Genomic DNA, 27,425 nt, shown 5'->3' on the forward strand with positions numbered 1-27,425 from the left:
CACCATGACATTCAAGTCGTTGCTGTAGACACACATGCACTTTAGGATAGAACAGGTTTTTCCCCTCACAGTCAGCATGTGTCACGGCCAGATCTTTCTTGTTCTAGGCAGTACACTGGCATGACAAACATAGGCAATACATGAAAATATGGTGGATCAGGGTGGGACTGACATATTTGAAGCAAACCACAATGTAAGATAGACGCAGGAACCACACGCAACCCAAACAGGACACACACACTGTGAGTACACACTCAGCAAAAGCAGTTAACTGTCTGTGACAGTTCTCCATCTTCGATCAAAATCTTTTTTATTCCCTGTCAAGCGCAACAAGTCTGTCAGGGCACGCAAAGAGCCAACGCTGTGAAGCATCACGTCAACGTCTGTGTGTGTGTGTCTTTCACAACTTACTGACAATTATCTGTTTTCTTGACATTATAAAATTCCGGCTTTCAGAATTTGTATTTTTTGACTGCTCACCAATGCAGGAACAACACAGAGGCAAAGGAAGGATTTATGACTGAATGAGGGAAGAAAGTAAGGAAGTGAGGAAGGAAGGAAGGAAGGAAGGAAGGAAGGAAGGAAGGAAGGAAGGAAGGAAGGAAGGAAGGAAGGAAGGAAGGAAGGAAGGAAGGAAGGAAGGAAGGAAGGAAGGAAGGAAGGAAAGAAGGAAGGAAGGAAGGAAGGAGGGAAGGAAGGAAGGAAGGAAAGAAAGAAGGAATTAAGGAATTCAGGCAGCAGTCTTTGAGTGTGATCGAGGATTCTAGTGGTCCAAAGCTGCTTTCAGGAGTAAAACCTTTGGAAATGAACGAGTCAACAAGTACACAGCCTGTTCGTATGGTAATGAGCCACCATGACTGTTGGCTTTCACTAGTCTCTAGGGAAGAATCCTACCCTACCACTTTACTGAGACGTTGCTGAAATGCATGGAGCATGAATAGATATTGGCGCGTAGAGTATGAAAGTAAACATGAATGCGATACTTGGAGTGTGAACATAGATTAGTGGTTGACTGTTGACATGAAAGGATGTTGAGGGTGTGTTGAGTTGAGTAGTTGTAGCATGCTGGCAAGGTTTGGAGCTGACAGACTTTAGTAGGGCCATCAGGGTAATGCAGAGAGGACACAGTGATTGAACTCTGCTGAGACCACAGAGTACAGTAGGACGAGGGACGTTTGGTTTATTGATATATTTGGGAACTGACCCAATCTTTATGATGGTATACACAAGCTCATCATGAATACTGTTAAACACTTCTGAATAAAATCTCTATACTTCATGCAAGTCATATGGGTGCTCCTCCAACTATCGCTCAAATAGAGGTTCTGGAGGGTTCGAGGCACCGAGATATGACAAAATATAACTTTTAATGTGGACGTGCTCGACATTTGTGTTAAGTGTGTGAAGGTTGCAGACACATTTACATTGTTTACCTCTCAGCTAAGATCTGTCTTGTGTTGTACATTTAATATTTATCAACCCGGCTTTAACCCTGGCCATCACACGGACATATGGTAACATTGCGCTGCCATTTTTTATGTTTATGTTTCAAATGCATTTGACACAGTTAATTGGAAGCTGGTTTAGTAGGAACTGTTTAGTTTCCTTATTATCAAGAACGGTGGCTTCAATGATGAGTCATTTCTACAGCACATAAACAATTGGTCTGACTGTAAATAATTGCAACATGCACTTGTATGTCAATTAAACTGTCCTGCATTCTCCTGGCCCTGTGAACCAAACCTCTCAGTCCGCTTTTTATGACTTTTTTATGAAATGTTTATGGTTTTAATGTAAGTTGTATTTTCAAGACGTATGAGATAGTACAATTGTATGTGTTCATTTCGAATGTTTGAGATGAATTTTGTTTGTAACTGTAGCCTGCGCTTAGAGAATGGTCTAAGCTAGGTATCAATGTGACTCTCCTTCCGTTTAAATACATTCATGAACCCCCTGATCTATGACCTGCACATGAGAGAAACCAACATGTTGTGCACATGGAACCGTTCTAGGGTATTATCATCTCAGCTCCAGAAAATACGGAGGAACACTTTAGTGCAGGACTTGTGTTTGTGTTCAGTGGACACTGCTGTCGAGGGACGGCTTGGCCGTGTACTGTCTGAAGAGGCTCTCAGCTTTTATATAGGCACTGTCTGTTTTTAGTGAGGTCTGTAAAAAGAAGATGACTGATTGTGACTAATCTAAACTATTTATCTTATTTTATATTTGACTGTTGCTTGCTTTTCCACAGGTGCACTTGCACTTAGCGATTCATGTTGTTTAATTGTAACTTGCTTAACCACACGCTCTTATGGTTCTTCCGTTTGGCACCTATTTTTTGGTTGTTCATGTGTCCTTCTTGTTTTGGCTACCTGCAATGCTTTGGGGCCATCTTGTTGTTATTATCACTGACCTATGCACTTTGTAAAGCTCTCTCTTGGAAGTCGCTTTGGATAAAAGCGTCTGCTAAATGAATAAATGTACATGTAAATGTATTTTGATGGCATACGTTTGGAAACACACACAGAACTATTAAAGGCGGTGTGCCTGGCATGTGTTCTGGTGGGACAAAACTGCAAAACCAGAGACTCATGAAACCACGGGGGACTTGATGTCAGGAGAATGTACAACGTGGCTGTTTCTACGCGTGTTTCTTTTACAGTGGCAGCAAACTTTCAGTTACACTTTTGGGGTCTTTGGTTTGAGGTGTGGAATGGGGTCCCACTGGTTCAAACCCACACAGACACATACACACGATCCCTGAAACGTGATCATTTGGATGCACTCCTGACCTCACCTCCCCCTTTCTCACCCCTGGGTGACCCAGGTAGGGTGCAGGGTCAGAGTTTACCGGCTGGAGTTTCCTATTTCACGCTAAGCCCCGATAACAAGGGCCACCACTCTGACAGCACTCATCCTAACACAGAGACACACTTTCTATCTTCGTTCATTCTCGACAAACACACTCATTCACTCCACTAACACAGCCACACGCACAGTCATACACACACACCGAGTCAGAAAAACCCAATCACACACTTGGACTGAGAGACAATCCCACACAGCTGGTTGGCTGGTTCAGTAGACTGGGTCAACAGGCTCACAGAGAGTGCTTTCCCTCATTCAAGCTTTGGGAGATGGGCTGTCTCCCATGCGCTGTCTTTCCGGGACCATTTACATCACATCAATATCTCCCACTGACACAAAGTAGAGTCATTCCTCCTTTTTTCAACTTTTTTTCCAGAGTCTGAGAAGGGGGGGGGGGGGGGGGGGATGACACGGACATACAATCCCTCCATTCTCTCGTTGACGAAGGGTTGGTTTGTCTGGCAGCACAGCGCCAGCGGCTGTGACAGTGATACGGTTCAGGTAAAGGAGTCAGGAAAGAGGGGGAGAGAAGCAGGGAGAGAAGAAGAAGAGGGGGAAAGAAAATGGATGTCAGAGGGGATAAGGGAGTGAGACATGAACAGAGAAAGAAGACAAAGTGGGGCATTGGCGAGCAACGGAAGACAGGAGGCGGAAAAGAGAGGAAGAGAGGGGGGGAAAGGAAGAGAACACACCGTGGAGGAGGAGAGAGGGAGACTGGGTAGAAGAGGGAGAGGTAGAAAGGGAGAGAGGGATGTCACAGAGAGAGAGAGAGTGTGGGGATACGGAAGAGGCCGTGCTGAATGCAGGGTGTGGCTGGTCCCTATGTGCAGTGAAGGGATATCAAACGTCACACAGCCTTCTCCACTCTCTTTCTCTCTATCTCTGTTTTCACCTCGCTCTCTTTTTCCGCATCTCTGTTTTCATCTCGCTCTCTTTCTCTCTACATCTGTTTTCATCACTCTCTCTTTTTCCGCATCTCTGTTTTCAGTTCAGTCTCTTCCTCTCTATCTCTGTTTTCATCTCTCTCTCTTTTTCTACACCTCTTTTTTTATCTCAATTTCTTTTTTCTCTCCAACTGTTTGTAGCTCTCTCATGCTATCTCTTTATTTTTAACTTTCTCTTTCTCTAATGAGAAATAAATGACTTCCATTCCTCTGAACACGTGTTTCACCGGAGAAAATGTTCTCCGGTCAAGATGTCAAAAGTATTGATCTAGATTGTCAAGCCAACATCTTTGCAACAGATGTTAGTTGAACACATGTTGGCTGAAAGGACGCTGGCGAAATGGAAGTTGGTCGAACGGATGTTTGTCAAACGGATGTTGGTTGTACAAATGTCGGCTGAATGGACATTGGCTGAATGGATGTTGGTTGAAAGGATGTTGTGTGCTCACGTACCAATAGTAGTCCACTAGATAGTCCTCTGTTTTGTTGTGAAAACAGAGAGGCTTACGTATTAGAATCCATTGTGACTAACAGTTATTCTTCCCAGAAAAGACCAAGGGCCTTTCACTAAGACAGGACTGAGGGCTGAGTTGACCAGCCAAATGGATCAAACGAATACATCATTATAAAACACAGGAGATTCATCTTTGGGATGCGTGTGCACAAGCGTAGTCACATCTTAGAGAGGATGCCCTAAAGAGGACCACCTCCATTGCCTGTTTCCGGTTAGAGAGAGGGTGGGGAGGAACCGAGAGAGAGGGATTTCGAATGAGTAACAACAGCGGTATATATAAGGAGAACGAGGGTGTCAAAGGAGAAGAGGGCGGGGAGAGGATAGGCACTAGGACCTGCGGTATACCTTGCAGTAGGGTGGGAGCAGCTTTGGGACTCCTCTGACTAACTTTCAGAACAATCCATTTCACAACGAGTGTGAGAGGCAGACGAACAGAAAGTAGATGGGACCCTAGCTTCAAAGCTTTCCAAACCAGAGCAGGATTTGGGAGTTGTGGATAACTTCTGCGTGTTGAGTGGAGAGTGGGAATATTGAACTCTTTTATCTGGGACCTTTTCCCCTCACTGGGTGTGCACAGAGGTAGCAGCGTGTCTGGAGGTGAGTGAAGCACTGTTGCTGTCTTGTTGCACAGAGTGTGTTTTGCATGTGTGTCAGGGAGAACAGGAGACAAATACATAAAGTGGCTGCGCGTGGAGTGTTGTGCGTAAACACACAACAGAGTTGTGTGTAAACTGTTCTCTGTTGAGTGTAAACACACAACAGAGAAATTGAATATTTGTGTGCTTTATCAGTCCGGTTACCTGTGACTGAGTGACAGGAAGCATCTGAAGTCTATGTACCAAACATCCCTTTCGTAAACACTAATGATGGTCTCTGCCCAATGGGACCTACTGTATACATATGGGTCTCCAAGTATAGCACGGTATGCCACATGCCATTATGAACTCTGACAGAGACAGTTTAGAAATAGGTTTGTGGAATTTACTGAAGAAAAGCTGAAGTGGTTTACCCGTCTGAAAAGCATTAGTTGGTCATTTAAAAAAGATTTTCTTATACAGAAGGTGGAGGGTAAAAAAGGGGGGGAGGGGGGACAAGGGAGGGCAGAGGAAAAAAGAGAGGGGGATTGGGGGGAGGCGGGGGAAGCCGGGGGGGGGGGGGGTGGGTGGGAAGGTCCATACATCAATGGGAATGAGTTCACTGTTCAGACATCAGGTTACAGTGCTCCCTATCCATCTCTCTCTCATTCTGTCCTTCTGTCTCTCTCTCTCTCTCCAACCCACCATCTCCTTCTCTCTCTCTCTCTCTCTCTCTCTCTCTCTCTCTCTCTCTCTCTCTCTCTCTCTCTCTCTCTCTCTCTCTCTCCCTCCCGGTACCGCTCTTTCCCTTCCTCTCTCTCTATCTGTACTAACAACGGCGAGTTTCTCCTCGGGGTCCCTAGCCCCGGTACCTCCTTCCCCGTCTCTCCCCTTCTCCTCGTTATCTCCCTCTCTCTCAAGTCAAACCCTCCTTCCGTGGGTTCCCTCTCTCCACCTCTCTCTCTCTCTCTCTCTCCCTCTCTCTCCACCTCTCTCTCCCTCTCTCTCCACCTCTCTCCACCTCTCTCTCTCTCCACCTCTCTCTCTCTCTCTCCACCTCTCTCTCCCTCTCTCTCCACCCCTCTCTCTCTCCCTCTCTCTCCACCTCTCTCTCACTGCTCATGTTACACAACCCTCAGCCTGAGAACATTGATGGGCTGCGACCTACAACATGGAGTGTGTCCCTGGGTTTGCCGTCATGTCAGGAGGGTGGGGCTTGCGACGAGGGTGCGCGTGTTTGCACGTGTGCGAGTGTGAATGCACGCAGGCGCGTGTTTGCGTGTGTGTCATGTTTATCTTACGCACAATGCGTGAGTGTGTGTGTGTGTCTTGCAGGGGTGTGCTAAAGACAGACCTCATGCCTGCCACTCCTACCAGGGAATTCCTAACACGCTTCTGACAGGAGAGGAATGTCCCTGCCACCAACGTTTATGTACAAAGACAAAAACACGCGCGCACACACACACGCGCACACATACTGTACACAAATAGTCACTGACGTCAACGTCGGACACACAAACGGCACTGGAAAAAGCCTCGCGCGTTGACTTCTATAGGCTCTTGTCGTTCTATCCGTTTGGGTGCCCAGGCTTTCGTGAGAAAGAGAGATTTCTCAAATTCAAAATTGGACGAAGCGCAGCGGAGCATGGAGGGACTGTGAGGATGTATGGGATACTCTGTCACGCACACATGAAGCAGCGCACGCACTCACAACGCACAGGCATGAAAAGAAATCACACATCTGTGCGTTGTCTATACCATACACACATCTGTGCTGTATAAACAAACAGATACCAAACGATGAGAGGAGCAAGCCAGTGAATCTCTCTGGGGAGGAAAACCACTCATTTATTAACACAGAGACCTATTTTAGTTTAGAGTTTCTGGTCATTTTGTATTCTATTTGTCGTTTGGGCAACACATCCTATTACCATGAACATCCTCTCCTGAACAATCATTATCAGGCTGATAACACTCCGAAACACACAGGCACAGTGAACACAAGCCCAAAATCAACGCGAGCCTTACGGAGGCACTAATTAACCCCATTGATAATAATAATAAACACCTGCACACGCACCACCCTTTCTGTTAAGTTTAATTGTGTGTGTGTGTGTGTGAGTGTGTGTGTGTGTGTGTGTGTGTGTGTGTGTGTGTGTGTGTGTGTGTGTGTGTGTGTGTGAGTGTGTGTGTGTGTGTGTGTGTGGTGGACAGATGGACAGTGCTGTTTTCCTCACAGACAAAGATGTCTGTGATTATTCATGACCCTTCTCATGTTTCCCTTTGAAGCTGAATTACAGCTTTCCCTATGCTTTGCCTGATTGTGAGTGTGTGTCATTTTGTGTACACACATGCTGTCGTGGTGGTGTGTACATGCAGGGGCGCCGTATAGGGGGGAAAGTTAGGATGATTCTAAGGGCCCCTGGCTGACAGGGGCCCCCAAAAAATTGAAAAACTAATAGAAATGATCAAAAAATATAAATATATATTTTCTTTTTCATGGGGCCTAATATTCCTGGCGGCGCCCCTGTGTACGTGCATACCTGCATGTCTCTGTAAGTGTTCATTTGTGTGTGTTTGTGTGTTGCTCCATGTGTTTGTGTGTATTCAGCATCTTTTCTTGAGGTCTGTTCTTTGAAATTCTGTATAAACTTGTGTCTGTCAATGCCTTCCTTCCAGTTGTTTATCCACATTTTTTGTTTTAGGGCAACGACATGCCCATTTATGCTCACCAAAGACTTTGGAAACACATATTTCTTAGACCTAGGCAGGACTACAACTTGTTATTTTACTGTAAGCCTAGGCCAGGGTTAGAACTGGTTGGAATAGGCCTGGGCTATGATATAACTTGTTAGTTCAGGCCTGGGGTAGGGCTAAAACGTGTTGGTTTAGGCCTAGTTCTGACTGAACTTGTCAGGTCTATGCACCATTCTGACAGCTGTTCCTAACATACTGTGACCATTTCCTACAGATTTTTTAATTGTTGTATGTCAATGTCAGAGTAATTAGTAAATGAAATAATACTTTTTAGAGTAATGACTTTCCTACATCATTGCTGGGAATTCTGTATTTGGGCTGAATGGGGCTCGATGGAACCTCGATGGAACTTGACCAATGATATGTCCCTGTATAAAGTATTTTCGTAAATGTTATTTGAAAGCTGTAAGGAAGATTTGTTTTTGGCGTCTAGACCATGACATTTTATATTTTGACTGTTCTACAAACATTTTTCCTATGAGCTGGGTCTAAAGCTTTGATAGGGAGTGGGGCGCAACCTGAGACTGGGTCAGAGGGTTTGGGTTCCCTGTGGGGCACTGGCTCGCTAGCTGTCATTGGGGTCAAAGCCTCATGTTTGATGTGGATCAGTGTGAACTCCACCTGGGTGTCTCACCTTGTTGAGTCTGGAGTCAGGCTGTGTGTGTGTGTGGGTATGTGTGTGTGTGTGCGTGAGTGTGTGTGTGTGCATGCGTGTGTGTGTGTGTGTAGGTCTTATGTCCACAGGTCAATACTCAGGGTCAAGCCTGTTTTTGTGGAGGCAAATGCAATAAAGGTTGGGTTGGTGCTGCTTGGGTTCATGAACTTTCTGCTCTATCTCCGTAACACATACATGCAGAGAGACTGCATGCATGCAAATGCAGGGAGGAATAGTCACACTATACAAGAGAACACACATGCATAAGTGCGAGGAGAGGAGAAAAATCTGGTTTGGGAGAAATCCTGTCTTAACAGCACTTTGCAGTGGAATTCATGCCCAGCAAATCAACCAGCACGGTGTTTGACATTCCTCATTTAGTGGACGTGGATTGGTCGGTTTCAGATGGATAGAATTCCATTGTCCTCACATCGCTCCATGAGTATCAAGCCTTCCCACTCAAGTCCTTTGACAGGAAAAAAAGACGATTGCGCTCCGGTTCCGCGTTCTGGATCTCACGAGACAGAAATGTTTGCGCGAGTCTGTCTCTCTGACTGCAGAGGATTCATGGCTGGTGGTCGCATCCCATCCAAGAGGTGGGATTGTGTGCCTGGGTGTCTGCGGTCCCCGTGTGTGCATGTGGAGCCTCCTTTGGATGCACACGGGTCAGTTCGTCCCACGCTGAATGCCTCTGTGACTTCCAGCTATGACACCCTTTCCCCTGCTCAATGAGTCACACACACAACCACCTCTCCTGGTCCCTTACTCACACGCTGTTGTTTCTGTATTTGGGTTGCCACCAACACATCATCGTGCACTTCTTTCAGAGTCACACCCGCATGCAAGCCCTTCTGCCCTACGGGCTCGTGCATGCACACTTTTCATTCACATGCACTCAGTCACTGATGGGACCCACAAGGAGTGACTGTCTCTCTCTCTCTTTCTCTCTCTGTCTCTCTCTCTCTCTTTTCCTCGCTCTCTCTCTCTCTCCCTCGATCTCTCTCTCTCTCTCTCTCTCTCTCTCTCTCTCTCTCACTCTCTCTCTCTCTCTCTCTCTCTCTCTCGCTCTCTCTTTTATGCACACAAACACACAGCAGCCTCTGATTCATGATCACATCTGATTAAGTGGTCTGCTTTCACTGCTACAATAACAGAGGGGTGTCAGTAATGTGTTGACTTAGTGGATGTTTCTTGTTGTTGGATTTGTCTACGTGTATCACAGTGTGTGTGCATGCGTGCATGAGTGTGTGTGTGTGTTGATGCCGCCTCACTCTCGCTTTTCCTCCCTTCCTGTCTCGGTTGACAGCTTGATTGCGGCTTGTCCAGACATGCAGCTCCCGACTTTCAACCGCACACACGCAGAGCGAAAGTGATCTCAAAAACACAAATTCCGACCATGTCCCATGCCATTAAACTTACATTTCAGGTGTCCGCCCACACACAGTCAAATCACCTACACTGTCAGAAAACATAAGTCAAGGGTGTTGCTCTAGTGTAAATACTATTTATACTGTCCATCCTGTTGTATATATATATAAATATGTGTGAATGTATATTTGTGACGTTTGTGTAGTATAATCTCCTTCGACCACATCAGAAGTGAACCACCAGTCATTCTTGACACCATCCAGTCCCAGTGTGCTCCTCAGACCTCACCACACCTCCTCACACCTCACCTCACCAAACCTCCTCACACCTCTCACGTCACCACTCCTCCTCACACCTCACCACACCTCCTCACACCTCACCTCACCACACCTCACCACACCTCCTCACACCTCACCACACCTCACCACACCTCCTTACACCTCACCACACCTCCTCACACCTCACCACACCTCCTCACACCTCACCTCACCACACCTCACCACACCTCCTCACACCTCACCACACCTCCTCACACCTCCTCACACCTCACCACACCTCCTCACACCTCACCACACCTCCTAACACCTCTCACGTCACCACTCCTCCTCACACCTCACCACACCTCCTCACACCTCACCACACCTCACCACACCTCCTCACACCTCACCACACCTCCTCACACCTCCTCACACCTCACCACACCTCCTCACACCTCCTCACACCTCACCACACCTCACCTCCTCACACCTCACCACACCTCACCACACCTCACCACACCTCACCACACTTCCTCACACCACACCACACCTCCTCACACCCCCTCACACCACACCACACCTCCTCACACCACACCACACCTCCTCACACCTCACCACACCTCCTCACACCTCCTCACACCTCCTCACACCTCACCACACCTCACCACACCTCACCACACCTCCTCACACCACACCACAACTCCTCGCATATCCTAACACCACACCACACCTCCTCACACCCCCTCACACCACACCACACCTCCTCACACCACACCTCCTCACACCTCACCACACCTCCTCACACCTCCTCACACCTCACCACACCTCACCACACCTCCTCACACCACACCACAACTCCTCACACATCCTCACACCTCACCACACCTCACCACAGCACACCTCCTCACACCTCACCACAGCACACCTCCTCACACCACACCTCCTCACACCTCACCACACCACACCTCACCACATGGCCATACAATGGAGATGGGGGGGAAATCCATTCTGCATTACAGACTTTACTCACTTCATTTGAGGGTTCTCACTTTGCATGACGGGTGTAGCTACAAACGTCAGCCTACAGGGGGAGGTAGACTGTTAGAATGTTAATGTTTGTTTCCAGACCGTAAACTGGGCCGTGACGTGAACTGAGCTATTATATTGCTAACTATTGGTGTACACTGCTTATTGCTACATCCACTGGCTACACATTGATTTGCGTTTGAGTAGACATCGGGACAACAGTCATTATGGTTAAAACATGGCTGACTCGGTGGCCTGGAGTTAGTGTAGCATCGACCAAGTAATAGTAATAAACAGACAATTCCATCCTAACCCAAATGGTTCTCAAGTTGAAAGTTGCGCTTTTGAATAAAATCTGTTACTCAATTTGATATTTTAGTTTTTTATTGAAATACGAGACATTAGTTTAATTACATTTAGATATTGTGGTGAAAATTGCAAGAAAATCTCCCATTACATATATTATATATTAAATGTACATGGCCTGATGTTACACGGAGTACTAAGTAATTAATTCCAGCTTTCCTCTGATAGGGCATTTGCATATATACAAAGGCATGCTCTGCGAACATGAAATCGAATCTCTGTGTGGGAGTTGACAACATTGGAAGTTACAGGCTGCTGGGTAGCTAGATATTTATGTTCATTAGCTATTATAGACATGTACACAGTCCAATCATTGCATTCGGTCCGATGACAAACAATGACAAAAAAAATGCTTCTCAACAACATTACCTACCTGGCTTTAACTAGAATAACTATCAACCAGAGCCTGAAATATATGCAATTGTATTATATACCCTGCACTAGTTTCATTTAATGTAATGTAATAAAGACAGCAGGGCTCAACAAAACAAACACATTAAGTTTGTTCTATCAGATTCAAGTTGCCCTGCACACCACGCCAAGGTAATTACTTTATGGAACACAATACATAAGATGCAGATTTCAATTGATGTTAAATAGTTTGTTGAAACTTTGGAAAAGCGAAAGCAGCACTTTAGAATGTTATTTTGGCATTTGGCGTTTGCTACACTTTCTTTACTGTGTTATGAATTCCAACAATAAAGAGACTAACAACATGTTTTTCAGACACGATTTTTACCAAAAGTAATAAATTGAACAGCATTGGGAACACAGGCCGGGGCACAAACGATCAAATTATGCATAATTAAGTAATCATAGCCAATGGAATCAGTATTCCTTGTTTATGGTCTGACTTTGAACTGTGACTCCGAAGAACCAGTGCGGGGAAGCTAGGCTTACACATTATCTGCTCTGAGAGTACCCCTGGCGGATGTTTTGACAAAGTTCACCCTGTAAAATGAATCTTGGGCAAAAAAGAAGCTTTCATGCAATTCCTCATGCCTTTTTGAGCCAAGTTGCTCCAATACAGCGATGAACTTGAGTAGCAACTGTACTGTATGGCCTTCCTCTAAGCTTCAAAGGATCTCCCTCGTCATTTGACTTCTCAGTGTGACACATGGTGCTCCTGTACTGTGCTATATTACTGTAAACTGTACCATGAAAACTATAGGGCCACGCAATACAAAACAATAGATAACACAGTGTTAACCACATGTCTGCTAGCAACAGTGGTAAATTGTGGCCAAACCTAATCGCACCACAGAGAATGCTGATTGGCCAGTTTGTAGAACTGAAGATTGAAAAATGTCGAGAGATATCGAGATACAAGAGAGATCAGGCTTATCTGTGGAGTAGCAAAGAGTGCTTGTGAGTCAGGATGGCTAACTAGGTTTGAAAGCCAGACCATAGACCTCCCCATCTTCATAGAAGCAAAAAGAAAAGAAGAAAAAAACCCGGTGAGAATGGATGGTGTGTCATCGGAGGATTGGGAGAAAACCTGCAAGACGACATTTTTTCTCAGTTACGTTAACAGCTGCGCTCTGTGTAAAGACTGTGCATCTAAACGATGGTAAATACTCATACATCTAGTCTGTGGTAATGTTTTATGGTTTGGGTCTGGCACACACTGCAGGCTGCACACGAACATGCACACACACACACACACAGACACACACACAGACACACACACAGTCTTAACTACGTTAATGGCCAGCAAACACACTGAGGGTCTGGGAGGTCTTTGTGCACAGTAGACAGGTGTTTGACATCCATGAAATGGAGCGAGGGAGGGCAGGCAAAGGGGTGACGGAAAACGGGGGGAGAAGGAGGAAGGGTGAGGGGGACAGGGGCGGGTCAACAGAAAATATCTCGAAAATTAGACAGAAAGGGAGACAAAAAGAAAGAAAGAAAAACTAAATATTTCAGGGAGAACGAATGACAGAGGTCAAGAGAGGATGACAGACAGGGAGAAAGACCAGGGATGAGTTGAATCATTATGCCAAAAATACTGGCCAAAGATACAAGCTCCTCTCCAAATCCCCACAACTGTTGTAGTGTTGAGAGACCACACAGAAGCCGACAATGTGTTGACAAGTTTGCATTCCATGTCCCAGGGTAACATTGTACTGGACTGGTTGAGGGGTTACAAGTTTAATGTATGGTTATGTGTTATCTAAGGCTTTAGACATCGCAGTGCAATACTTTTGCCATTCTTTCTCACTTAAATTCCTTTGATAATGTCTAAAAGAATATTGATTCATGATGATGAGTCATGGTGCATCTTTCATCTTAGAAAAACCATGTTGGTCCCCGTCTTAGTTCCTAGTGGTTATTTATCTGCACGCATGTGATGTGTGACACATAACTGTATAAAGCATTATGACCAAAATCATGCGACTCAGGGATAGTAATCATCTAATCATTCACATGTCACTTCCTGTTCCAGTAATCTTAAGATTTTGTAGTCATCTCTACTTTTTTGGAACAACACTTTGGGCCAATATTGTATCAAGGCCCGAATCCCTAAAGTGACAAAATGACTGGTAGATTTAGACTAAAGCCAAACTGTTGAATGAAGCACTTGGGTTCAATTTGTTTGGTTGTTTTTATCAAGAGTTGTCGTAGAACCTTTTTGCTGTTGTCTTATATCCTATAATATATATACCTCCATGTTGTTTAGAACTATACTGTCCAGTCATTCTTTACTGTAAGTAAATACAATATTATATTTCAGCCCATTTGACAATGGTACTAAAGATATTAATCAAGCACAAAATCTAGCATGTGCCCTTCCCGGTTTGCATAAAGCTGAATGCGCTGCTTACAGACAAGTACTTCTGGCTTTGAGACGGGCCAGTTCAAAAAGCCTGGAGGATTTGTGGGATATCATTAGAGGTGAGAGTACACGGTGTGCCAAGAGGATTTCCCCTTTGCAACATGAGCTAGTGCAGCTGTGGGGCTACTTGTTGTGTTGAGCAGCACAGCACAGGGACGAGACACTGGTAAACACATCGAGAGGCTTCACACCGGGATGGAAGCTAGCTACGGTGGCTTTCTGGTTATCCCCCTTGACTTCCCCTTCATCGCTACCTCCATCTCCAGACGGGCCAGCAGTCGAGTCAGCAGCTCGCTCTTTTCTTTCACTGTTCCCCTCTGCTTGTCTTTCTTTCCCTCCCATTTCAGTCATCCCTCACTTCTTCCTTTCCTCTACATTTCTACGTTCTGCGATCCATTCCTCCTAGAAGTCCTTCTGCCTCCCTTTGTCCCTTACTCATCCCCCAGACATTCCATCCGGCAGCCCTGTCTAATCCGCTGTTGTTTGTCCCACAGTGGGACGATAGATTCTCACCAGACGAAGGGAGTTATTGCCAAAGCCATGCCAGAAACCGTAAGCGCTTGTCATGAGAAGATTGTTGAATGTCAAGGCTATAAAGATTCTGGGACTCTGGAAAACATGTTAGATGTGTTCATCCTGTATTCAAGGCCTTCAACTCCCACGGGGGTTTGTCCTGCAGACTAGAGGAGGGCAAGGGTGGGGTAGCTCTTATGTGGTAGGAACTGAGGTAGGGCTGAGACTGGGGCTTTGGTAGGGCTGAGGCTGGGGTAGGGGCGAGGCTGAGGTAGGGCTGAGGCTGGGTAGGGCTGAGGCTGGGGTAGGGCTGAGGCTGAGGTTAGGGGTGAGGCTGAAGCTGGTGTAGGGCTTAGGTAGGGCAGGAAGTGAACATGATTGTTGGGAGTTGGGAGTGGGGCTGGAATGACACAGGACGGGACGAGAAGCAGTGGGTTGGGTCAGAGGACGCAGGCGGGGGTCAGAGCTGGAATACGTCAAACCAGGCAAGGCAGAGGCAGGAAGAGTGATCCCCTGAATCTGCATGTCACCTGGGACCTGGAGTCATGGGTTCACAGACAGCAGAGAGTCGAGGAGCCCTATCAGACTAAAGTCAACAGTGGCCGGCAGCAGAGGACAGTTCAGTGGACACAGTCCAACTGCAAAGGAACAATACAGGAAAGGAAACAAAGGGCTTTACATAAACCCGTCTTAAATAATTTATCACGTTACAATTTATGGACATCACTTTTCACCTTATTTTGGCCTGGACAATCCACACATAAAACGTTTTTAGGGTTTTGTTTACAAGTTAAGTTTAACAAGTTTAAGGGCACTATGAAATGCATGTACATATTATTTTGAGCCATTTTCATATTAATCTCCTTTTACATTCTGGGATTGGGAGCTACCTTTTTTTTACCATCAAAGTCATAAACAGAAATACAACACTTGATTGAGATTAATAGACATTTCTTTGTAGGCTTTTGAACATTTGGATGACAGTTGTTTCAACATGCTCTGCTTCATTGAAGAGCAAGCTTGTCAATTACACACAAACCTGCTCACACAAGGAGGACAGATCTGGTAATGACAAGCCCCACTGCTCCACAGGAATGACCCACACACCAAACGTAGTCAATCCAGTAGATTTAGATTTGTATTAATTTATTTATTTATGTATTTGTGTTTCTCCAGATCTCTGTCTTTGTTTCCTTTCTGACCCTCTGCTATTCCGTCAGGGTTTTTTGTTCCACAGAAATCTTAAATGCCCACATTTAGGCCAAAGATTTGAATGAATGTTGAAAACATTTAAGTGGTAGAAACAGTATGAAACCACAAGAAGAAAACACAAAGACGTTTCTGTTTTTGGTTGTATTCCCAGTTTCCCAGACATCCTTACTTTGAACCGTGATTAGCTTTGAAACTTGTTCCCAGCTAAGATATTGTTTGCTTTGGATTCTATTCATCAGCATAAGGAGTAGATCTAATATGGTGAATGCTTGTTCATCCTCATTGCAACACAACGGATTTCCTCAACCATTGCTTTGTAGTCAGTAAAACAAGCATTTTTCTTAAGATGCAGCAGAACATTTTAGAAAGTCTCTGAAACACTGAGGGTTTTCTGTGGTTGTCATGTTTTCTTTGAAGATAACATGGAAAATGCCCATAGACCAGATCAAGATTCAAAGTCCCCATGTTGTCAACATATTCAGGATAATTTTCATTTATTAAATGTAATACAATGCCTAAACTATTGTTGAATAGCTGCAAGATGCTTTCATATCCTTGAAGGATAATCATGTGGTAGGAAGTGTGTGTGTGTATTTAATTAAGACTCGCCATGTTGCTGCACCCCCCCCCCCCCCATCTCCTCCCAGGTCATTACTTCAATACAGAACCATTGAGCTGAAAGGTTGATCAGGGAGAATGTTTTCTTTTTGGAGTTAGAAGCTGTGAAGCCACCGTGGAGGATCGTTTCCAGACCATTGCATGGATATTGGCAAAAAGAACAATCCCCAACTCGTACACCTGGTCTCCTGCTGTCGCATTTTCATACACACACACACAGACACACACAGAGACACACACAGACACACACACGGGCACACACACAGACACACACACAGACACACACAGGGGCACACACAGGGGCACACACACACACACACGGACACACACACACACACACACACGGACACACACAGACACACACACGGACACACAGACACACACACGGACACACACACGGACACACACAGACACACACACGGACACACACAGACACACACAGACACACACAGACACACACAGACACACACACGGGCACACACACACAGCACACACACAGACACACACAGAATCTGGTCTGTGAAGATGGGGGTCTCCTGTGTTTACACCTCCGATCAAGAAATGATTGTGTAATTGTTCAAACCTGAACGGACTCTGACAGGGAGGGATCACCCCCTGGGGGTCCGCATCTCTGCACCTGGCCTGGACGCTCAAACACACACAGACTTGGCCCACAATCCGCTATCCATGTGAGACACACACCCTCTCAGTGGACTGTGTGTATCCAGGACGGTACCTTTGTCCAGCAGGAGACCCATGAATCAGCTGACCTGGCACCTTTGGTGGTCCAAAGGAAGTCTGGGGACTCTCAGAGGAAGGGGAGAGGAAGAGCCACAGAGACAAAGAGGGGGAGAGAGAGGGTTCGAAGTTCTGCTGGAGTTCTACTGTTGACTCCAGACAAACACAGACACTCACTATAAGGAACAGAAAGAGACCGAAAGGGAGAGGGGAGTGGATGAAAAAAAGGAGAGTAGGATTGAAAAAGTGGATGAGATAAACAACCCAGAGTAGAATGTCAGAAGGTTTTCTCCAGGTCCCAGTTCCTCCACTTCACCCCACGTCAGCCTCCCCGTTCCAATAATATTCCCTGGAAACTGGCGATGGGAGCTGTTACTGTAACAAGTGAGCTGGTATTAGTCAAAAAATAACGATCTGTCACCTACTGTATACATTCATAGAACTAGTCGTGTGAGACACACTGCCAATGGCAACCAGAGTCTAATACCCCAGGTTTGAGCAGAAGTGAGTGTGAATGTGTGTGTCTGCGTGTGTGTGTGTCTGTGTGTGTGTTTGTACCTGTACATCCAATTGTGTGCACATCTTTTCCCTGCTCTGTTCCTGCTCAAATACAATAAATGGCTCTGACATTGTTTGCTCAAAAGACTGGCTGCCAAAGATAGCACGGTTTTGTGATTTAAAATCGAATTATTCATCAAATTACAGTAACATCCTAAATAAACATGCTAAAATGTGATCCTGAACATCAACTGAACGAGCAACACTGACATGCTTCAACTAGACTCGGTTCATTAGTAACAAGGTGCTTTTGTCCCACAGTGGCGTCGTTTATCATCGTCAGTAAAAGTCAAGTGCTTTTACATGCGCCGAGTGCCTGGGTCTGACTGGTCGTGTCTGTGTTTCTCTCTCTCTGGTGTCCCTGATGTACAACAGGTGCACGTTCTCTTTCCCAGAGAATGATTTTCAGATAGGAGGAGGATGGCAAAAGACCAGGCCCACATGAACGTCTTCCATCTCTGCTTCTCACGTTACAGTTTACGGGGAAAGAACGGAAAACCTCCAGCTACTTGCTGTAGACTTCGATCTGCTAGGCTCGTGTATTCCAAGCGGTGTAATTCCTTTCTCCCTCGATCAGGGTCGCATGACATCATTTACATGAGAACATTTTGTTGAGGTAATATAAAAAGAACAGATTTTGTTATCTTGTAGCAAATATTTTATTGGCACTGCTGCACTTTTTTTCCCCAAAGCTGTTTTCACTGAAAATGATGTTAGTTCTTGGTCTCCATAATTCTATATTCTACGGTTACTGTAATATTACAGACGTCAGCCCCACATCAGACACCAGGATTTCTTCTTGAACCGTTCCTGGGTGCTTTTTGAAGTGTGTTCGGGGTTATTGTCCTGCTGGAAGACCCAGTACAATACAAGATACAGTAAGATACAATTGAATGATGGATGGATGATACCAGTTACAGTAAAGCTGTACCTCATGTCTGAATATCAGATCAACAAAGATGCTTTCTCCTCCATTAAAGCAATGAAAACCATCCTTAATGAGCTCTGCTGCTTCTGTCACGTTTCCTCTGTTGACAGTGTTCAGGGAGGCTGGCTATGGTGGAAACAAAACAAACAGGTATTACTGTAACAGGTTACACGAAGAAGCGGGGCTTCATTTGAAAAGGATAATGCAAGAGGATAATGCAAAGGTGACCCTACAAAGAAGCACAGCTGTACCATTTGGAAGACTTCTGCAGCAAAATTACTTCGATTGAGCAAGATCTTCTGCCTCCGGAGCTGTTTCATTGGGACTACATGACTAGCTGAGTGCCAAACAAATAAGCGATAGGGCATCCGCACGGGAGCGTGCTTGTCCGTGTGTATCTGAGGAGGAGAAAGCGATTGATCGAGAGCCAGCCGGCCCGCCAGCGAGCGTAAGAGAGCGAGACCGCAAACACGAGAACCAGTCCGGTGTTATGCGCATCCCTGGAATATCATTATTTCCACCAGATCAAAGACGAGGGATCGCTAGCTCTCTGAGCTGACGAGAGACACAGATGATCTATTTACCTTGGGCTTCATCCCCACATCCCTCTCTGTGCTGATAAGGACACCATCACTCTTTGGCACCCCTTCATGATCTCCTCCCACACTGTCAGCACCTTGAGAGGGTGTGTGTGCTTGGCTGGGAGACCTGCTGGCGGGCTCAGACAGATCTTTTAACAAGGCCTCGTTAGTCATGACCAATGTGTATCCCACTTCAGAGAGACAGGCAGACAGGAATCTTTGGAATTGACCAACTGCCAGTGTTAGACTAAACTACATTTGTTACGGTTACTACTAGTACATACATGTTTACTATAAAGAAGGACTTGAGACTGTATTTTAACATAGGCCGCATGCTAGACATTTGGTGCTTGATCCAGATTTGATTGAAAATCTGTCATACCCAACTCATTCAAGTACAATAAACTGTCTGTGTACAGTATGGTTAGTCTCTATGTCTAGCCATTCAGCCTAATTTTAGTCAGTTTAGTTAATCCGTTTTTTGCGATTGTGTCTTTACATTGATTTGCTGCAGTTGGTCATGACCCGACTGCTTCTTGGTACCTGTGTCTCCAAGCAGGACCGGTCCTTCCTATAGGCGACATTGGCAGCCGCCTAGGGCGGCACAAAGAGGGGGGCGGCATTTTCCGAAGTGCATCCATTAATTAACTCTCCCTCACTACCAGCAAAGGCCGCCAAGGCGCCAACCGTGTTGTGGATGGGGGGGGCGGGGGGCGGGGGGGCTCCGCTGATAAATCTCGCCTAGGGCGCCACATGTGCTAGGACCGGGACTGTCTCCAAGTACTTATCAGCGAAGGCTGTTGGCAGCTTTATTTCACCTGAGGTGGTGATCTGAGGCAGCACCTTGGACTGCTCACAACACCTGATTTTGGGTACGATCGTTGACCTGAATGTTTAGTCGGTGGTGGGTGGCACCATGTCACGAGTGATTTGTGGACCCCGCTTGTTGAAAGTTTGCGTTTGTGGATAGTGCGAGAGTACTCGACATCAAAGACATGACACTGACAGTCATTTCTTGACAGACTTTTTTTTACTGTAACTACAGTAAACATAGATCCCTGTTAGAATAACTTAAAGAGCAGATATTTATCAAAAACGTTTAGGGGTACTTTTAAAGATCTTTGGGAGGAAAGCTTCAAACAATAAACACATCTGTGAATTACAGTTTTTGTACATTGTGCAAAAGACCAAAAATACATTTGCTCTACTGAATGTGTGCATGTATTTGTGTGTGTGTGTGTGTGTGTGTGTGTGTGTGTGTTTGTTTGTGAGTGAGTGTGTGTGTGTGTGTTGGTCAGGGAGTGCATGAATGAGTGAGGGTATGAGTGAGTGAGTGAGTGAGTGAGTAAGAGAAGTGGAGCAGTGTGTGCGCGAGGGCCATGCATGTGCGTGGACTGTATACAAAGGGGCAGTGAGTGAGACAAACTAGCTAGTCTGTACCATCAAATGCCATTGTGTCAAACACTTTGTGTGGCAGTATTGCAACATCCCTTGAGACGATGTTCCATCCATTTAGAGAGTTCGTCCTTGGGTGATACCCTTGATCCTTTAATGTTGCCCTTCCTGTTTAAGACTTCTCAGCAGCCAGTAAATGGATGAAATATACCGATTCCCAGGACAGCTTGTGTACACTGGAAGCGAGAGCGGATGATGCAGGATGCTTCCTCAGAATCAGTTGAAAACACGTAGAGCAGGGACCATGGCCAAACCTCACCAAACAACTTAACTCGTGTGTGTTTGTGTGTGTGCGGGTGTTTACATTCTTGGTGTGTTGTTATGCGTGCACGTGTTTTTAGCAATCCAAAGAGTCAGTCTAATCCTGGGAGTCGGTGATTCTCTCTAAAGCTAGCTGACCCTGGAGCTCCCATGGCGCCATGTTATGCCCTTGGGCATTTACAACAAGACCCACATTTTCAGCATTATAACTCTCCGAGCTCACCGTGGGCCATGCTAGCATGCCCCCCTCCCTTTTCTATTGGACATCAGTCTACTAAACGTGTGTTTGGATCAGCTCCTCATATTTGTGTTCTGGAGTGTCTGTGGGTTCCATGTGCATACTTATTTGGAAACTGACCCTGAGGATGTTTGGATCCAGAAGACACTGCAGCCAGGGTTGAGATGTGCTTAGATAGACACTTCGACAACAACAACAATGTCATGATTCTTCATCACACTGAATACCAATGCTAACCAAGGGCTTTTCAAAATGGTCCAGAAAAAGATGATCACCTGGGATCATACCCATGTTAGTCTCTACTTTATTTCGATTCCCACAATTCCCATAGTTTGTTGAAACGCCCATAATTAGTTTTGTTTTTAATTATATGTCTTGAGTGAAACATTCTGGAGAAAAAAAAATCCAAGTCAACTTGAAAAGACAAACTATACAAATTAAAACTACAAAGACATCGAGGTTTTGATCTTGACATGCAGATGGTGTGGTAGGTGCATGATCCGAGTGTTGAAACAGGTCCATAATCTAACCAAGTCTGCATGCTCCTGTAGCCAAAAGCTGCCTGAAGAGTTTTCATAGCCAGCTGTGTTGTGTCTCGACACCTGGAAATAAGGTGCTCTCTTCTTGTAGCCAGGCATTGCCAAACCAATTCCCAAATGGATCTGGAACTTTTCAGTGTAAACTGAGTTGAACTGGTTCAACTTACCCCTCAGTAGAATGACCACCAACGCGTGCCATCAAAGAGCTAGCTTTCGGTGACGTAGCTGGCTAAAACGCTGTTTGTAAAGGTGGTGGTCACATTTGCGAGTCAGAGGACCCTAGGCTGAGTTAGCCTGACGTTGTCATACTCATGATTCTAGTCAGAATATGAGTCTGAGAACTCTCCGTTGGGCTTTGACTACGGGGCGTGTTTCAAACGAGCCTGGAAAACAAACGCCTCTTCGCTCAATTGGATAGATCTACAACCAATCAGAGCAACACAGTATGTGACGTATGTTAAGCGCCGCAAAGTTGTTGTCAACAGAACTAAACTGAGAGGCAGCTAAATCTTTACTGACTAAACTGGACTTGAAGTATGCTTGAAGAATGAATACAAACGATTGTTGCCGGTGTTGTAAAATTAATTTAAGGGTAGGGGGAGTACTTTTTGAGCGAAACAATAAAGGGCAATGCATATACGAACAAGTTCTCCGTTTAGGATTACAACTCCACAAAAGAAAACGAAAAACCACAATGGCCACTGGGTTTTCATTGTGTCCCATCTTCTTAGCGACCATCGGGGCCAGCTGATAAATTAAACTTTACCGAATCCCGTAGGAAGGACGGCAAAAACATATTTTCCATCGACAAATGCCTTGATTGCGTCTCTCTGTTCCTCTTTCAAAATTAATGCGCTATCGATGTCTTCTAAAACAGACTCGATGGCAGAATCATAACATCCCAGATCTCCAGCTTTAGCCATGTTTGTTCAAAACGAATTAAACTTAAGCGCTCTTTTGTGTCGTGGGTGATTATGTTACTGTTGATCATCTGTCCATCATCGTATAAAGCCCGCCCTGGCAATTTCATTGGTTCGCCCAGATTCTGGTTTTCTGTAGTTGGTCCCCAATACGAGACCCTCCAGACCCAACTTCCTGACTAAAAATTTTTGGGGCGGGGAGAAGTTGGGCTGGCAGCCAGGCTAAGGCTGAGTAGCAGTAACGGGAAAGATCAGAGGAAGCGACATTGACGAGCAGCATGACTGCCCTGTTAAATGACTCTGGATGCAACTGAAATCAAATTGCACATAATCACCGGCTGTGATTGGTTGTATATGTGCAATTTGACTCACAGCAACAAAACGTCACCTTGGTTGTTTATGATAATGCTTCAATGGTGATCGTACAGCCATATTAGTGTAAACCTGCCTAATGTCAGATAAACGGTTGTGATTGACCCAGCACTTTTTATGCTGGAAGGAAATCTGTTTGCATCGGAGGTTGGCCAGACTTACCTGCCAGAGCAAATAAACCATGAGATCGCAGACTGGTCTGGTTCCCAGGCTACTCTTCTTGTCTTTTTCGTAACTGTTGTCTGTTGGACATCAGATGCAGGCGAGACTGCCATCTACTGGTCAGGGTGTAAATCGTAATGTACTGTATATACCTGAGGAGAATGGAACCTGAGGAGAATGGAACTTGTATCCCTGTTGAACCAGCACAGACAGGCACTCTGACTTAGTCATTGACACACACAGACGTCCCCCTGTTTTACACAGCAACCTGTCAACATGCACAGCACAAGGCACGTTTTGTTTTGACATTCAGAACTGCAAACAATAAGAAAGGGTAAAAACATATTTTTTACCTCTATATAACCTATATAACAGCTGACACACACCTTTTAAACTTAGCTGTATGTGCTGCTTATGTGCTAAGGTGTATGTTCGGAATACGTATGACGTATGATGAGGTGTGAAATACCACACATTTTGACGGGTGGCAGAGAGTTAAACACAGTGAGTGTGTGTGTGTGTGCGTGTGTGTGTGTGGGGGGGGGGTTGCGGTGATGGTAAACTGTTTGTCCATCAGGCAGGGTCTGGAGCAGTATGGGTGACAGGTAGGGCAAGAAGTCTAAACCATCTAATCTCAACTGAAATGATGTGACAGCACCAAGAGTCTAGGAGACAGACTTTAGAAAGGCTGGAAGGTATAGTGCAATTCAAAAACATCTTAAACCAAGAGAAAAAAATGTGATCAATATCTTGAAAGTATCAATGCCCCATCGTAATAAAACCGAACATATGTATTTATTTATTGGATGCAAGCACCTGCATTTGACTGTGGAAAAAACTGTCCACCTATTTGATTTACCCTGCTCTGCTCTACTCCATACAAAAAGATTGTTCTAGAGGGTCTATATTTTCCTGGATCGGGGAGCAGACAGGGGAGCTATTCCCAGCTGCATTCCTGTCCAGGTTTGTCTGCACACATTCACCCAGACATTCCTCTCCACAGCCTTCACAAAGCAGGTTCTGGAAGCTTCCACAGTACAGGCCTGCGCCATCTTCACTATACTGGCACAGACTAAGTGGCCTTAACCGCGGCTTAGGAGACGCTTAAGTGCCATGTGTGTGTGTGTGTGTGGGTTTGCAGGTCAGTACAGTAAACGTAGGGCGTGTGATTGGTGAGTGTGTGTGAATGAGAGAAAGAGAAGTACTTAACATTGCTTGTGTGTGTGTGTGTTTCAGAGCTGTGGTTCAGGGGGTCCAGATGGCAGACACGAGAAGTTCGGCCTGCAGTTGAATCTGTCTCTAGAGGTCAGCGAGCCTCACACTTCAACTGGACACATTCCACAGGTAAACACACAGCTCCATCAGGATTGGGTCGATTTTGTTCGGTGGTGTATCGTGTGCTGTGGACACTAAATTTACTAACTACACACTAATGTGTGTGTGTGTGTGTGCGTGGCAGGACGTGTGCCCATGAGGTCGTCGCCACTGGTCCTGCTCCTCCTGATTGGCGTCCAGGCTGTACTGAACATGGAAGGAGGAGGGGCCCTAGGTCCCGGGGCGGCCAATCACAGATCAGGACAGCAGCCCACGGCAGCTGGGGACCGCCTCTCCGAGCGCCACGCCCTACAGGACAAGAAAAGCAGCCACCAGAGGGGCAGGAAGGCCCACAGGACCTCTGCCTCGCCGGCCCAGGACAGGAGCTCATCACTGGGCAACCCTAACCTTGACACCCCATTAGACTCCTCCATCCCTGAGGTGGACCCTAAACTCTTCAGCAAGCGGCGCTACCGCTCCTCACCGCGCGTGGTCTTCAGCGACACGGCCCCCTCGCACAGCGTCTGGGAGGGGGAGGAGGCGGGGGCCGGCACGGGGGGGCCAAGGGGGGCCCGGGTGAGGCGGCAGGCGGGCAAACAGAGAAAGTACAGTGAAAGCCGGGGCGAGTTCTCAGTCTGCGACAGCATCGACGTGTGGTTGAGCAACTTGACGCGTGCCACAGACATCCGAGACCAAGAGGTGATAGTCCTGCCCAGCATCAAGATCGGCAACGAAACAGTCATGAAACAGTTCTTCTTTGAGACCACCTGCCGGACCGCGTCCACGCTCGGCGGGCCCGCCGCCGCCACCGCCGCCGGGGGGAAGGGCCAGGGCGGGGGACGGGGGGCCAAGGCGGGGGGAGGCTCCAAGTCGGGTTGCCGTGGCATCGACAGCCGCCATTGGAACTCCTACTGCACCAACACACACACGTACGTCCGCGCGCTCACCACCTTCCGCAACCAGACGGCGTGGCGTCTGATCCGCATCAACGCTGCGTGCGTCTGCGTGCTCAGCCGCAAGTACTGGAGGCACTGACTGAAGCGAGGTCGTGCCCCCCTCCGCCCCAACCACCACACCCACCCTAACCCGCGTGGTGTCACCCGCCCCCCCCCCCCCTAACCAGCACACATTCCCTTCAACGAGCCACTGCAGCTTGATTGCCAATACGATACCATCTCCCCCTTCCCCAAACACACACACACTCAAGCCACTCTCAAACACACACACACACACACACAGTGACCACAGCCTTCACTTGTGTGCTTCAATCCACCCCCTCACTCCCTCACCCCCGCCCCTCCAATTTCATTCACACCCAATTCTTGACCCTACCCACCCTACCTCAGTCTGTAAGATCCTGGTTGTTTTAAGTTATGAGGACTGCATGTCATATTTATATAGTCAAATATAAAATATATATATATATAAATGTGTATATACATTATGGTTTCAAGCTTATGTTGTTGTTGTTGTGTTGTTATTGTTCTTGTTGTTCTTGTTCTTGTTGTTGATGCTGTTATTTATTAAACACCTCAGTACATGCAAGAGCTGTTGTCCTGCTCTGACCATGTTGTTGCTCGGTAAAAACATCATCACTCTAGGAAAACAACACTTGATACAGCCGACAGACAACTGATGGTCAAGTTTAATCTTGAAACTCACAAAAACATGTGACCCTACCTCAGGGTACTGTATCCTGACTAACTCACCAGCTTGGATGCAGGGCATTTATTCAGCGCTTTCTGTTCTAATAGCACGTAAATGTATTTCCTCATGAATGCCATACATAGGCTGTGTGCTGTAAAAACTCAAAAGTCTGTTTGAGTCCCGCTGACTTGAAGGCTTTAGGGCAGTCTGTAGTGGGACCTCTCTCCTCCAGCCATGAACAAACAAACGCACCAGAGGCAGGTCAACACTTTCCTCCATTTACATGAAGACCAGCAACTCTTTAACTCTGAACAACTGAATGAGGCTGGCTATGATAAAAAAAAGAACATTCTGAAGGAAAAATGAGTTGAATGAATTGTTGCTTAAACCATCACCATATTCTATAGGTTTTAACAGTCTTAATGAGCCATCATGATGAGCTGGAATGTGAATCAAATCATAGTAAACCCTACGGTCATCTTGTGCTTTTAAAAGTTTCACTTGATACTAATCTTGCAACTGCTTGTCACGATGGCTGGCTGGCAGTTAGACCCAAATGCAAAACTCAGACCACGGGAGAAAATTAACGATTTATTGTAAGTGGGAGAAAGGGCAGGGCTGAGGGTACCGGTAGCGGAGAATCCGGGGGAATGCTGTACTGACGAGACAGGACTAGAGCTGGCAGAGGTATGAACCGAGTCTCAAGAAAACAGACCAAACCAAGTTACTGCCAGAATTCGATGAATAGACTCAGGGGCGTCGTTAGACGTGCCCCAGTATAAATCAGCTGTGCCCCAGTAAAATAAAAAATTTGAGTTGTAACAATTTACTTTATTAGTGAGTGCATTCATTTATATTGATAATCCTGGAAAATTAACACAGTATCCCAATCAACTTGTAAAAGTGTTGAGCTGAAAACCCAAACCCTATATGCATGCAGAATTCCACGTCAGCGTGCTCCTCTGAGCATGCCAAATAGCCACTGCAGCACGGACACACAGGTACAGGGGGGTATTCCAGAAAGCGAGGTAAGGTAACCCAACAGCTGATTTACAATGTTTCAGAAACCTACTGGCAATGTTGCTACAACGCTGGGTGTCAGAGAATTAACTTAGCCGGGTATGTCACATAACCTGCTTTCTCGAATAACCCCCAGGTGGCGGACTCGGCACACAAGTCAGAATTGAGGTCAATCTCAACCTT

General features: G+C 46.1%; 1 protein-coding gene across 1 annotated transcript; it reads left to right on the top strand.

Annotated features, from left to right (window-relative positions):
* The first annotated feature begins 4,832 nt into the window (after positions 1 to 4,832).
* ngfa (nerve growth factor a (beta polypeptide)) lies at positions 4,833 to 27,094 on the top strand. Its single transcript, XM_047014161.1, has 3 exons — positions 4,833 to 4,923; positions 24,498 to 24,605; positions 24,721 to 27,094. The coding sequence occupies exon 3, from the start codon at positions 24,732 to 24,734 to the stop codon at positions 25,608 to 25,610; it is 879 nt and encodes a 292-aa protein (XP_046870117.1). The 5' UTR covers positions 4,833 to 4,923; positions 24,498 to 24,605; positions 24,721 to 24,731; the 3' UTR covers positions 25,611 to 27,094.
* Positions 27,095 to 27,425: the final 331 nt, after the last annotated feature.

The sequence above is a fragment of the Hypomesus transpacificus genome, unplaced genomic scaffold, assembly GCF_021917145.1.
Source record: "Hypomesus transpacificus isolate Combined female unplaced genomic scaffold, fHypTra1 scaffold_225, whole genome shotgun sequence".
NCBI lineage: Eukaryota > Metazoa > Chordata > Actinopteri > Osmeriformes > Osmeridae > Hypomesus > Hypomesus transpacificus.

Bases quoted from the DNA above. Each gene is read 5' to 3' on its own strand.
- ngfa (XM_047014161.1), top strand. From the start codon at position 24,732: ATGAGGTCGTCGCCACTGGTCCTGCTCCTCCTGATTGGCGTCCAGGCT.